The sequence below is a fragment of the Myxocyprinus asiaticus genome, chromosome 10, assembly GCF_019703515.2.
Source record: "Myxocyprinus asiaticus isolate MX2 ecotype Aquarium Trade chromosome 10, UBuf_Myxa_2, whole genome shotgun sequence".
NCBI lineage: Eukaryota > Metazoa > Chordata > Actinopteri > Cypriniformes > Catostomidae > Myxocyprinus > Myxocyprinus asiaticus.
In genome coordinates, this window is record NC_059353.1 from 3,482,165 (window position 1) to 3,497,947 (window position 15,783).

The 15,783-nt window shown below is 37.5% G+C and overlaps 1 protein-coding gene across 2 annotated transcripts in view; it reads right to left on the reverse strand.

Annotated features, from left to right (window-relative positions):
• The window catches only part of LOC127446817 (kalirin-like), a 352,102-nt gene that overhangs the window by 110,399 nt on the left and 225,920 nt on the right, over positions 1–15,783 (reverse strand). For both annotated transcript variants that reach the window (XM_051708059.1, XM_051708058.1), the window contains exons 18-21: positions 9,563–9,712; positions 3,953–4,067; positions 3,116–3,231; positions 112–234 (exon numbers count right to left, since the gene is read on the reverse strand). In XM_051708059.1, the coding sequence (XP_051564019.1) occupies positions 112–234; positions 3,116–3,231; positions 3,953–4,067; positions 9,563–9,712 (504 nt within the window). The remainder of the gene's footprint in view (positions 1–111; positions 235–3,115; positions 3,232–3,952; positions 4,068–9,562; positions 9,713–15,783) is intronic.

Below are 15,783 nucleotides of genomic sequence, written 5' to 3' on the forward strand. Positions count from 1 at the left end.
AAGACAGATCTATAAATGTCCCTCGGTGACAAGTACATGTTTTATTTGGCCTTATGTGACACGTTAGGCTGATGTGAGAAAGAGAGAGAAGGGAGGTTTGTGTCTCTGTACCTTGGCAGAGATGCGGAACTCTTCATACTCTTTCAGCAGTTCCTGAGTTTTCTCCACTGAGTCTCCAGGGCTGGTGTGCGTTGTGAGGTAGACCTCTCCAGCCTCTTCTATCCACTCTAATGCCTAGAGACACCATCAAATCATCATTCAGATCAACACACCAATCACAATCTCAATATATAGTTCTGAAGTCTCTGTGAGATCTTAGAGTCCAAACACAAACATAAACCTCTACCCAAGGTCAAACACTCAACCGAGACTTTTCAGGTAGGCATCCTATGAATGAAATGGAAAATTTGCCATTAATCAGAAAACACACAGTTGCAGAAAACCAGATGAAATGTAAAGATAAACACAGTTACAATATTTATACAAACTGGTGCAGGCAGTACTATCTTAAAAATATCACTTTTAATATGTTTATAATGTGGGTAATACTTTACATTAATGTTTCCTTTGTTAAGGGATTATAAAGAGATTATAAATGACTAATAATTTATTTATTGCCAAATAGTGAGCCACTGCATCTCACCTGTCTTAAATGCTTAATAGCACTTATTCCACCTTAATGTAAAGTGGACACATATGAAGCATTTGTTAAGGAGTTGTCAACATTAGAAACATATGTACATAAAGTTCAGTATGGTTTAATGGTCATCAGGCTTTATTATATGACATATGCTGTGAATGGGCATGAAGTCAAGACATTAATATAATAGTAATTAATATAAACACAAAGCGACTGTAGTGACATAATCCCTCCTTTTAATCTCACTATAATAGTCTATTTTTGCTGCATTGTGACAGAAATCATTTTATGCATTTTATGTTTTTGATTAATACAAGTATCACTATTTGGGAAGGATCCAATGAAAGCTGCCCTTGTTGATATAACTGCACACAAATGCTTTATAATGTATTTGTTAATGACTTACTAGTTATTAATGAACCCCTTTATAAACCCTTAACAAATGGAACATTAATGCATAGTATTGCCATAATGTCTTTATACTGTTCAGACATTTGTTGAGAATGTTTAGCCTTCATCGTAACAATAAAGCTATTTTTGAAATTGTGAATTTCAAATTAAGTACAATTTATGATAGATACAAACAGTTCATTTAGATGTTACCACATGAAGCACATTTTTAGGTTATAATTTTTTCAGTGTATAATTCAACAATATTAAATCAGACTACATTAGGTTACACCAACAAAACTAATTTCTATGAGTCAAATTAAGTAGAAATAAATCCTAAAGGTATCAATTGCAGGTTACCATTTTGTAAAGTGTACACATACAGTAGTTATTGATATGCATGCAAATACAAACATTGTCAAACACACTTTAATGAGTCCTTGAGGCAGTTAGTAAGTGAGATCCAAGTGCAGTTTAAAGGAGTCAGAAATAAGCAGAGAAACCAGGAGCACAAGAACACAAACAAACTCATTACAATAACAACGCTTGACTAAAGGGCAAGGCAAACACTAGGGAATATACAGTATATGCCCTTCAAGTGGAGTTCCGTGCACATGAATGACCCAGCAAAGTCGTATTTACAAATGGGAAAGTGGAAATTAATAATTTTGCTAAATTATTTTAACTCGGTACTTTATTTCAAAAATATGGATTTGTTATACAGTATATGACAGTCTCTTTGCAGTTTGTTTTATGCTAATTCATTAACAATTTGTTAGATACCATGCATTGATGAAACATATACATCGTGTATAAGTGATGCAGGTTTATTCACTTATGTTTATTCACCGGTACAACAGAAAAAGAGCTTTTGCCGTCATTCATTGTGAATTAGTTTGACTTTGGCTTCTTCCTTACAGACGCACATAGATGCACACAACTTAAAAATGTTCATCATGTGGTAACACATAAATTAACTGGCTTTATTCAAATGAAAAATATTATTTAAAATAACTAAACTGACATGATTACATTGGGTTCAGTGTTGGGTAAGTTACTCAAAAAAGTAATCAACTAAAAATGACTAGTTAGTTCTCTAAATTTCTAATCAGATTACATTATTGACTGCTTTAATGAAAAAGTAATCACATTTCTAATTACTTTAGTCACATTTTTTAAACACTTTTCATTAATTTGTTTTGCTCAACAATTTCTAAATCATGTCTATATTTCCTCCTTGTTCTTTGTCACATGTAAGTCATACACTTGTTTCTCCCTTACAATGAATCATTAGGAGGTTTACGCCCTTCAGCTGTCACAGAAATGCAAAGACGTACATATGAACATTAACATACAACTACAGTATATAACTACATATTTATTAACTACATAAATATTACTGTTTTAGAACTGTTTAACCAAAGTAATGTACTTAAAAGTAATTAATTTAATTGAAAATCAGTAAATGTAATCATATAAACTACTTTTTTGACTTAATTAATTAGATTACAGTAACTGATTACTTTGTAATCAGATTACATTACTGATTGGGTTACACCAACCCGATCTCATGAGTATGCGAAATCGTACGAATTCTAGATGTGCAAATACCCGGATGTGTAATGCGGAAGTAAGCGAAAGTTCCACATGTCAGACATGGTGTAAATGCTTATTAATGTTATGCCCTAACCCAAACCCCATATCTAAACCTAACCATAGAGTAGAGTCTGTAATAATGATTTGAAGTGTAAAGAGTATGTTTTGTATGACGGAAGAAAGTAATTGTCGCGTTTTAGAAGAAGATGAGGGAGAGTCACCTGATTAGCTGTTGCAAAATTCGTATGAATTCGTACGACCCAACTTGTACGATTTCAGTGATATACAAATCTGTATGATTTCTCCAAGAGAGTGTGTTAGTTACACCAACAAAATAATTTTTAAGAGATAGATTCATTAGAAATAGCTCCTTAAGGTAACGATTGCAGGTTACAACTTTTTACAGTGTGCATAGAGAAACACACTTAGAAACAAATAAAGTGCAGTTACTCAAACACACACATGAGAAGTGCAGTTCTGTGTAGTCACCTGTTTGGCACTGCGTTCAAACACTATATACTGTTGACACTGATCCAAACATCGCTTCTTCATCGTCCAGAAATGCAGAACTCTGTTCTCCCTCTGCAGCAGTTCATTCAGGATGGCTATAAAACACATGATGCATGTTTTAGGTCTACATACATAGATAACACAATATTATAATTACAGTAACATGTATAAATGAATGTCTGAATAAATGGAGGGATATTACAACAAGTGAAAAAAATCTGCCATGCTCATATCAAAATAACATACACTATATAGCCAAAAGTTTGTGGACACCATATGTGCTTAATGAACATTTGATTTCAAAACCTTAGGCATCAATTTCCCTCTTTGCTGTAATAACAGCTTCCACTCTTTTGGGAAGGCTTTCCACTATACTGTATGTAGTAACATGGCTGCAGGGATTTGCTCTCTTTCAGACACAAGGCTATCAGTGAGGTCAGGAACTGATGTTGGTCGATGGGGCCTGACTTACAGTTGCTGTTCCAGTTCACCCCAAAAGTGATCAGTGGGGTTCAGGTCTGGGCTTTGTGCAGGCCAGTCAATTTCTTCCACGCCAGACACAGTAAACCGTTCCTTTATGGACCTCACTTTGTTCACAGGGGCATTGTCATGCTGGAACAGAAAAGGGCTATCCCCAAACAGTTGCCACAAATTTGGAAGCACACAAAGCCCAAGCCATTACATAAAGAAACATAAAGTAATCAAATTCATTAATTAGAAGGGGGTGTCCACAAACTTTTGGCCATATAGTGTATATCATGATGGGCATATATAAAGATGATCTACCGGTAATGAATCCAAAATATGAGCTCTGACCTTTGACCTGTTGCTCAGGGCCACGGGTGTTGCCAGACGAGCCCTGAGAACTGACGTTATTTCGGTGGATATATTTGAGGAAAACCTCAGCATTGCGTCTGGCCAGAGTACAAGCCTGAAAAACACAGAACACTTTTTTTTTTATCTAACAAACACCAGCACAACACACAAACACATGCGCGCGCTGGTGCGGCAATCCTTATGAGGACTCTCCATAGACATATTGATTTTTATACTGTACAAACTATAGATTATATCCCCTAACCCTAACCCTACCCCTAAACCTAACCCTCACAGAAAACTTTCTGTATTTTTACATTTTCAATAATACATCGTTTAGTATGTTTTTTAAAGTGATTTGAACTATGGGGACACTAGAAATGTCCTCATAAACCACATTTATAGCATAATACCCTTGTAATTACTTGTATTACTTGTAGCTTGTAACCTAAAAAATGTCCTCGTAAAGCACACACACACACACACACACACACACACACACACACACACACACAGACACTGGACTGCTGCCCAGAGGTGAGATACTGTATGTACAGTTGGGCTCAAAAGTTTGCATACCCCTGGAGAATTGGTAATATATGTACCATTTTTAAAGAAAACATGAGTTAGCAGGCAAAACACATTTCTTTTATTTCTTATGGGATTCATATTCAACTGTACGTTATAACAGAATTGCACAATCATAAAACAAAACATGGCAACAAAGAAAAAAATGAAATTACCCCTGTTCAAAAGTCTGCATACCCAATACTGTGTATTGCCCCCTTTAGCATCAATGACAACGTGTAGTCTTTTGTAATAGTTGTCTATGAGGCCCCAAATTCTTGCAGGTGGTATAGCTGTTCATTCGTCTTGGCAAAATGCCTCCAGGTCATGCAAAGTCTTTGGTCGTCTTGCATGAACCGCACGTTTGAGATCTCCCCAGAGTGGCTTGATGATATTAAGGTCAGGAGACTGTGATGGCCACTCCAGAACCTTCATCTTTTTCTGCTGTAACCACTGGAGGGTCAACTGGGCCTGTTGTGCTGGAAAGTCCAAGAGTGTCCCATGCGCAGCTTTCGTGCAGAAGAATGCAAATTATCTGCCAGTATTTTCTGATAACATGCTGCATTCATCTTGCCATCAATTTTCACAAGATTCCCCGTACCTTTAGAGCTCACACACCCCCAAAACATCAGTGAGCCACCACCATGCTTCACAGTGGTATGGTATTCTTTTCACTATAGACCTTGTTGACTCCTCTCCAAACATAGCGCTTATGGTTGTGACCATAAAGCTCTATTTTGGTCTCGTCATTCCAAATTACAGTGTGCCAGAAGCTGTGAGGCGTGTCAAGGTGTTGTCGGGCATATTGTAACCGGGCTTTTTTGTGGCATTGGCACAGTAAAGGCTTCTTTCTGGCAACTCGACCATGCAGCTCATTTTTGTTCAAGTATCATCGTATTGTGCTCCTTGAAACAACCACACCGTCTTTTTCCAGAGCAGCCAGTATTTCTCCTGAGGTTACCTGTGGGTTTTTCTATGTATCCCAAACAATTCTTCTGGCAGTTGTGGCTGAAATCTTTCTTGGTCTACCCGACCTTGGCTTGGTATCAAGAGATCTCCGAATTTTCCACTTCTTAATAAGTGATTGAACAGTACTGACTGGCATTTTCAAGGCTTTGGATATCTTTTTATATCCTTTTCCATCTTTATAAAGTTCCATTACCTTGTTACGCAGGTCTTTTAACAGTTCTTTTCTGCTCCCCATGGCTCAGTATCTAGCCTGCTCAGTGCATCCAAGTGAGAGCTAACAAACTCATTGACTATTTATACACAGACACTAATTGCAATTTAAAAAGTCACAGGTGTGGGAAATTAACCTTTAATTGCCTGTGCATTTAAACCTGTGTGTGTCACCTTATGTGTCTGTAACAAGGCCAAACATTCAAGGGTATGTAAACTTTTGATCAGGGCCATTTGGGTGATTTCTGTTATCATTATGATTTAAAAAGGAGCCAAACAACTATGTTATGATAAATGGCTTCATGTGATCACTATCCTTAAATAAAAGATTTTGCATGATCAGTCATATTTTCAAATTCAATGCCAAAATTTCACAATTTCTGCCAGGGTATGCAAACTTTTGAGCACAACAGTGAACAGTATGAATGAATCAAATTGTGCACAATTGTCAAAACATCTGTGCTCAGATTGTTAAAATTGTTAAAAGGTTAAAAGTTAGTTACCACCTTATAATAACTTCATTAACAAGTTATTAGAAAACATTAGGGTATATCAAGTTTAACAGAACAGTAGTTCATATATATACACAGTAACAAACAAACAAACAAACAAACAAACAAACACTCAGTAAACACTGCCTTTAAATTCAGCAGTCTGACACAGAGACAAACACAAACACACAGAGGTCCGGCCCTTTGGTTTGTGGTGCGAGATCATGAAAATGTGCACAACTGACAAAAAACTTGTCATAGCATTAAAACATTAATAGAACCACATGCAGACATTTCAAGCACTGAAATAAAAAAATTAAAAAAATATATGTAGCTGGTGCCCTGTAGCTGGGAAGCTGACAAATAACATGTCAATAAACATCAAGACTACTATGTAAAAATGTTTATGTAGTGATGCAGAGCTATATTCAAAAGTGAATAGATGGGAAAAAAATAACTGAATTAAATAATTTAGTAAGGGTCTATACACAGATACACCTCGAAAATATATTAAAAATAAACAAATGTAAATATCATTAATATCTATATATAGATTTATACATTTCCCAGATTATTCTTGAGAAAGCGTGACAAGCCTTTAGCGATGCAATGCACCAGACCAATTACATTGTGAAGATGTTACTTATTATTTATTTACTTATTTACTATTTTACTTTTTGCCTATTTTTTATGCTGTTGTTGTATTTGTTGTCACTTTGGGCCCATTTTTTAAGTGCATTGCTATGCCATAAGTCATAAGCGCAAAGTCAGTGGGCATGGCCATGAAGTTTTGGTACTGTATTTTCGTGCAAGCATACTCTAAGTCTAGTCGCAAGTGGGTTTGGTGAAATCACATGCGCAAGGCCCTATTCAGGTCAAGTGCAATTTAATTCTGAGGTTCTTCTCCGGCACCGTCTGTGTTCTATTATATACAGTAGTCCATTCCCTGTCAAGCACCAGCTATATAAACAAAGACAGCACAATCATAAGATGTTGGTAGTTTAAATGGACTGTTTGTAATGAATTAGAAGAATAGAAATATGGATTTACATTAGTTTGTGCATTAACAGCGTCCATGTTAAATGGGACACGCTCCTTTTATACGCATGGCAAATATGGTTCAGGATATGGATTTGCGCTGGGATAAGACATGGTATTAAAACGTTTTAGGGCAATGACCTATTTCTCAGGAAAATAGCAACTTGTGCTTTGCACCACTTCATTAACATACACACAGTTTACATACGCAAACACTCCCACCCACGGTACTGACAGCTCATACTTAATAAGTTGCTTTGATTGACACCAGTATTGTGGTTACATGCTGAGGTCCATATGCGTCGATACATTATAAATGTAATTCCTTAAAACTGTATTCACATCTTGATACATCAATATTTATCTAAATGTATTTGTTAAGTAGAGTAGATCAAACTGTTTGTGCCTCGTCGCGTTGTTCGATTCTTGTAAAGCGGAGGATGCCTGTCAGGATGATACTGACATGTCGTTAAAATGTGGCTGGCATGTTTCTCATTCCAAACACCATAATCAAGTAATTTAGAAATTCGTCAGGAGTACAATGGCAGATAATTCCTTAGAAAGAGTGGTAAGGGGCACCTGCCAAAATCCCTTAAAGGGGCCATGCCATGAGGAATAAAATATTCCTTGATATTTTGACATATAAGAGGTCTTTCTACTATAAAAGCATCCTGTAAATTTCAGAACTCAAAACTTAATCCCCAATGCAATAAAAGCATTTATTGAAACCAAGCTGCAAAAACACCTCGTTCCCTAATTCCATGACTATCCTATGTCACTGTGGGTAAATTAAATCATTCCACTTCTACAGCAAAAAAACATCAACGCCTACTTAAAATCATCGTACCCTTGGCCCTGCCCACTGGCGCTCAGTTCGTACTTAGAGAGAGAGAGCAGGACAAACAGGCCTACTGTGGCCTACTAACTATTCCTGAACACCAAAGGGACATCTGGACTATTTTGGGTTATTTTTGTATATATTCATGCACTAGACAGACATCTTTTACCACCTGACACATATCTCGAGCCGCTTTGAAAAGATGCGGTGTCAAGTTACAACTCTGAAAAGGAGAAACCATTTGAAAACCACTTACATAATTTACTAAGTTACGGGATGTTTTCTCATTCAGATATTGATCCTTCAGCAGTGCTAATTGTCCAGGAACAGTATGTCAAAAGTCAGATGAATCAGACTTTTGAGCAGAGAGTAACTGTGCACGGGACAAAGAAACGTCAGTCCCAGCAGTTGACATTTCTTCTGCACCAACAGATGGATATGTTTCACAGAATACGGAACAACCAAAGTTCCTATTGAAATTTTGAATTTCAGCATCGACAGACTCAGCTTGCTTTTGCATCTGGGCCCATGTGACAGCACAGGACATAAATGCATCTGGAAACTTCTGAACACACTCTTCTGGACCATCAGACAGAAGCGGGAGAGGAACAACCTCAGGACAAATGACAGAGCGAATCCATACATATTCCACCAGCCAAATTGTTACCCAAAATAAAAGCAACCAGAGGGATAGGCACGCCGACTACTACATCGCCAGCCACCAAGTCTGATATGATATGAATTTGATGTAATAGCACATTGACGAAACCCATCTCAAATCCTGTCACAAGTACATGACTACCTGTAGAGGTCGTCTCAGAAAATGGTGACTGAGTGGTGACTGAGTGGTGCCCGTGTCTCTTAATATACAGACTGGCACCAGCTCTTCCTAGCCAGGGATCGACACAATGGCAGTTTTGAGAAAAGGTTTGTACCCATTCTAAACCTTGGAGTTAACAGCATTAAGCCATGATGATGCCATGTCAGTAATTGACTAAATTAAACACACAGATTTAGCAGCCTGAGATTTTTTAAGTACTAACTGTTTCATACTTTCAACCATTTACGAAGCCACTTCATACCAAATAGGTGCTCCTTCTCACAAGCAATCTCGACAAAGGGTTGATGCTCTCGGTTTTTGTAACTTCACAAGCGTTGCCTGTAAGCTTCAGGCACAAGCTTGTATGCTCGAAGGATAGTTGTCTTAACTGTATCTTAGTTTGAGATTTGTTCAAGTGAAAGGCTATTGTAAGCATCCTGATGCAGGACACAACTTCTTACCACAGGATGTAATGTAGAGAAGCCACAAAACAAATTATTAGTTTGGTGCAAAGATTCACAGTAAATGTAAATAAAGAATCAACTTTTTATTCTGTGTTGCTTTCTAAGATAAAGGAGACATTCATGTTTTTAGGTAAATGTAATTTAACAAGAGTTTGTGTAAACATTCTGATTTGACAGAGATGGTTGTGTGTTGGCTGTCAGTTCAGTACTGACCTTGAGAAAAGCCTCTTTCTGCTCCAGGTGTTTGCTGATAAGTGGAAGAATATGATCCATCTCTGCTGAAGATCCCAGTTTATCATGAGCTCCACACCAATCTTCATCCCGCCGGTACTCCTGCTCCAGACTCTCCAACACACTACAAACCTGAAACACATACACACCAGCACACCATCATGAAACAGGGTGGACCTGAAAGTGAACAGGGCAGTAGCCTGGATGTTGTTTCTAATTTTATTCTAATAATAATATTTTATTATTTTTAAGGTAATGTGTGTATTTTTTTTTCAATGACAAAATACTTCTTTCCCAGATTTATATGTATATACAGTTGTGCTCAAAAGTTTGCATACCCTGGCAGAAATTGTGAAATTTTGGCATAGATTTTATTTAAGGATAGTGATCATATGAAACCATTTATTATCACATAGTTGTTTGGCTCCTTTTTAAATCATAATGATAACAGAAATCACACAAATGGCCCAGATCAAAAGTTTACATACCCTTGAATGTTTGGCCTTGTTACAGACACACAAGATGACACACACAGGTTTAAATGCACAGGCAATTAAAGGTTAATTTCCCACACCTGTGACTTTTTAAATTGCAATTAGTGTCTGTGTATAAATAGTCAATGAGTTTGTTAGCTCTCACTTGGATGCACTGAGCAGGCTAGATACTGAGCCATGGGGAGCAGAAAAGAACTGTTAAAAGACCTGCGTAACAAGGTAATAGAAATTTATAAAGATGGAAAAGGATATAAAAAGATATCCAAAGCCTTGAAAATGCCAGTCAGTACTGTTCAATCACTTATTAAGAAGTGGAAAATTCGTGGATCTCTTGATACCAAGCCAAGGTCGGGTAGACCAAGAAAGATTGCAGCCATAACTGCCTGAAGAATTGTCCAGGATACAAAGAAAAACCCACAGGTAACCTCAGGAGAAATACAGGCTGCTCTGGAAAAATATGGTGTGGTTGTTTCAAGGAGCACAATACTTGTTGACCCCTCTCCAAACATAGCGCTTATGGTTGTGACCATAAAGCTCTATTTTGGTCTCGTCACTCCAAATTACAGTGTGCCAGATGCTATGAGGCGTGTCAAGGTGTTGTCGGGCATATTGTAACTGGGCTTTTTTGTGGCATTGGCTTCTTTCTGGCAGCTCGACCATGCAGCTCATTTTTGTTCAAGTATCGTCGTATTGTGCTCCTTGAAACAACAACATGATCAGTTATATTTTCAAAATCAGTGCCAAAATTTCACAATTTCTGCCAGGGCATGCAAACTTTTGAGCACAACTGTATGTAGAGTCAGCTACACAGGTATATGTAGGTTGATTCCCCTGAGATGTGGGGAGTATTTGGGAAGTCATTAATTTTGCTATTCTTTTTGGTTTTAGATGCCCAAGAAACCACATCAGACCCCTTAAGACCTCATCAGACCTCCAAGAAACCATTTCAGACCCTTAGAGACCACATTAGAATCCATAGAGACTTCAAATCCCATTAGACATCATCAGACCTCCAAGAAACCACTTCAAACCCCATTAAACCTTGTTAGACTCCCAACACTGCAAATAATATTTTAACTAAGAATTTTTTCTAATTTTCCAGTTAAAATATCTAAACATCCTTAAAAAATAAATTAATAAATAAATACTTGAGAAGCAGAATGACATAAGACATTCTGTCTTGTTTTCATGGAAAACACAGGGTCTGAAATGGTCTGTTGTGGTACAGTGGAGTCTGAAGTGGTCTGACGTGGTTACTTATGGGCCTTATGAGGTCTGTACTTTCTGTTTCTCTAGTGCGACCAAAAAGAATTGCAATAATTTATTTTGTTTTAAGAATGTTTATATATTTTACTGAAAAACAAGACAAACACTTAGTAAGAACATAATTTTTTAACAGTGAAGAAACCACATCAGAGCACATTAGACCACATTAGACCTAAACGGACCCCCAAGAAACCACATCAGACACATTTAGACCTCATTCGACCCTAAATAAACTACTTTAGACCACACAAGACAACATAAGACCCAATCAGACCCCTTTAGACACCCTAGAAACCACATCAGACCACTTCTGACCCTATCAGACCTCCAAGAAATAATTTTAGACCCATTGAGACTGCAGTAGAATCCATAGAGACTACTTCAAAACCCATTAGACTTCATTAGACCGCCAAGAAACCACGTCAGATCACTTCTGACCATTTGACCTCATCAGACCTCCAAGAAACCACATCAGACCACATTACCCCCAAACACAAATAATAATTTTTTTGCTAAGGATTTTTGTCTTATTTTCCAGTAAAATATCTAAACATCCTTAAAACAAGAAAACATTACTTGAGAAGCAGAATGACACAGCGATTACAGAATGAAAGATATTTTCTCTTGTTTTTACAGAAAACACAGGGTTTGAAATGGTTTCTTGGACCACATTAGACCTACATTAGACCACATTAGACCTAATCAGACCTCCAAGCAAGGTTATTATAGTAAAAAAAAAAAAAAAAAATTGTTTTAATTTCTATTTCGTTTGAAATTTTTTGCTCCAATTTAGTTTAGTTTTCGTTTTGTTTGTCAGTTATTTGTTAGTTTTAGTTTAGTTTTTAAATATTTTATAGTTCAGTTTTAGTTTTTCATTACATTTTGCTTTTATTTTAGTTTAGTTTTTATATTAAGTGATACTTATAAAATGGGGAAAACAGGCATTTGTGCAACGTGGGTTGTATAGCTGGACACCCAAATGTACAGTTTGTAAATAATAATTATAATATTAAAAATATTCATTTTAATAAGACCAACTGAATTTCATTACTGATATTACAGTAGAAGAAAACACACAGCAACACATTTTTACACAAAATTTGCAACATCGGAACTTAAAAGTTAAAATACAATTCCACATTTCACATTTAAGTTCTTGTACTATTTTTAAAAAATACAGCTGTATGAATATGACCTGCAATCTCTTATTAACACTGTGGCCATGGGAAAGTGAACATTTACAGTGACAGCAAAACATTTCAATTCCATTTTCACATGTTGTGCAAAGAAATAGATTGGCTTCTTTCAGCTTGTTGAACATGCATTTTCATTTGGGCATTTCTAATTTGCATTGGATGATGACAGAGAGCAGCAGAGAGTGCCAAGCGTGTGAGTCGTTGTCATGGTAATCTGAGCGGATTGCTGCGGAATGACAGAATGAAAGTCTCGTCAAATCATCATGCAATGCAATAAAATATCTTCCCTTCCCTGCAATCGATACCAGACACGATACCAAGAAGGATGTTGAGGATATTTAATTTCAAAGAAAAAAAAATCAGTGAGCCTAACAGCTGAAACATTACCGGGACATTATTATTTCTTTTTTTAGAGAAACGACAGGACACCGGGACACACCTTGTAAATCCGGGACCAACTGCTGGTCACCCTAGTTTTCTAACTGCTTGCTTCTCTCCATGATGTACTGTAGTGATTCCCACCCGCGCTGTCTTTGCTAATGTAATGAGGGCAATAGGCCATCTGCTTGTACTATAGTGGCATCTTCATGTTGATAGCGGGTTTAAAGGTTTAAAAACCTATCACAACAAAAACGAAACTAAATATTTTTTAAGATTATTTTTATTTTAGTTTAGTTTTTTCCAGAGCCATGAAAATTTATTTTAGTTTCAGTTTTTCCAATTATGTTAATTCGTATTTTTATTTCAGTTTACGAAAATGTTATTTTTACATTTAGTTTTCGTTTTAGTTTACGATCATAACCTTGCCTCCAAGGAACCACTTCAGACCACATGAGACCGAATAACACCCAACCAGACCCCATTAGACCTCATTAAACCTCCAAGAAACCCCATCAGACCCATTTAGATCCTGCAAGACCCCAAAGAAAGTACTTCAGACAACACAAGACAACATAAGACCCAATCAGACCCCACTAGACACCTTAGAAAATGCCTCAGACCACTTCAGACCCTATCAGACCTCCAAGAAACTATTTCATACCCCTAGAGACTGCATTAGAACCTACAGAGACTACTTCAAATCCCATTAGACCTCATAAGACCACCAAGAAACCACGTCAGATCACTTCTGACCATTAGGTCACATCAGACTTCCAAGAAACCACTTCAGACCACATTAAACCCAATCAGATCCCATTAGACCTCATTAGACACCCAACACTGTAGAAAATAATTTTCTTAGTATGTTTGTCTTATTTTCTGGTAAAAATATCTAACATCCTTAAAACAATTTCTTGGATGTCTGCTGGGGTCTAATGGGGTCTGATGTGGTTCAATGAGGTCTGAAGTGGTCTGAAGTGGTTTCTAGAGGGCCTAATGAGGTCTGTACCTTCTGTTCCTCTAGTGCGACCAAAAAGAATAGCAAAAATGTACTTTGTTTTAAGAATTTTTACGTATTTTACTAAAAAACAAGACAAACATACTCATTAAGAAAAAAAAATTTTGCAGTGAAGAAACCACATCAGAGCACATTAGACCTAATCAGACTTCCAAGAAACCACTTCAGACCACATGATACCGAATAACACCCAACCAGACCCCAGCATACCTCATTAGACTTCCAAGAAACCATATCAGACCCATTTAGACCTTGTTAGACCCCAAAGAAACTATTTCAGACCACACGAAACAACATAAGACCCAATCAGACCCCACTAGACACACTAGAAACCATATCAGACCACTTCAGACCCTATCGGACCTCCAAGAAACCATTTCAGACCCCTAGAGACTGCATTAGAACCCATAGAGACTACTTCAAAACACATTAGACCTCATATTATGTAAAATGATGGTGCCACGGATTGCCGCCTCGGTGTGGAGCTCTCCAATTCTTTTGTTGTTTTTGTTTGTTTGTCCTATGTTTAGTAATTTTTTTCCAATCAGTTTTACCAAGGACAAACTGCTGAACATTTGGCAGCACATACCAGACAATCTTTTCCTGGTTTATGACTATTCAGATGTTTTGCTGGACATTTTAGTTGCTGGAGCAGCTGTGTTGTTCAAGCACACTACGAGACACAAGCAGCGACATCGTGGCCAAGCTCAGACAGCGCAGCTTCGAACAGCACTATTTATTTAGTATTTATCTAGTGAATCTCCGCTCTCTTCCTAACAAAACGGACAAACTACATCTCCTCACCTGTACAAACAAGGACTTTTCAAACACTGCTCCCTTGTGATTAACAGAAACCTGTCTGAGTGAAGCCATTCCGGACAGCGCATTACATCTACCAGGCTTCCAGCTGTTCAGAGCGAATCGCATTGCGGAGTTAACAGGGAAAACAAGAGCCAGTGGAACATATTTTTACATCAATGAAAGTTGGTGTACAAATGTAATAACGTTTAAGAAGATGTGCTGTCCTAATTTGGGAGCACTCTTTACTGACTGTAAGCCTTTCTACTTGCCACAGGAGTTTTCCTCATTTATTCTGGTGAGTGTTTACATACCTCCACATGCGTGTGTGAGCGCAGCGCTGAATCAGCTGGCTGATCAGATCACAGACACGGAACAACACTACCTGGACTCAGTTATTATTATTCTCTGCAATTTTAACAGAGCCAACCTCACCCGTGAACTTCCAAAATACAGACAGTACATTACATTCCCCACCAGAGACAGAAAAATACTGGATCACTGCTACACAACTTTAAAGGATACATATTGTGCTGTCCCTAGAGCAGCTTCGGGACTCTCTGATCACTGTCTGGTTAATCTTCTTCTGACCTAGAGGCAGAAACTTAAATCAGCTAAACTTGAGGTAAAGACTGTAAAAAGATGGACCAATGAAGTAGAGCTGGAACTACAAGCCTGCTTTGACTGCACTGATTGGAGTGTTTTTGAAGCTGCAGACACCAATCTGGATGAGCTCACAGATACTGCGACATCATATATCAGTTTCTGTGAGGATATGTGCATTTCTGCTAGGACTTATTTAATGTTCAACAGTTACAAACCATGGTGTACAGCAAATGTCAGGCAGCTTTGTCAGGCCAAAGAGGATGCTTACAGAAGTGGGGATAAAATCTTGTATAATCAGGCCAGAAACACACTGACAAAGAAGCTACTCTGAGAAACTGAAAACAAGTTTTCAGCTAACGACCCTGCATCAGTGTGGAGAGGCCTGAAATACATTTACAACTACAAGACACCATCCCCCAACTCTGTAGGGAATCAACAACTGGC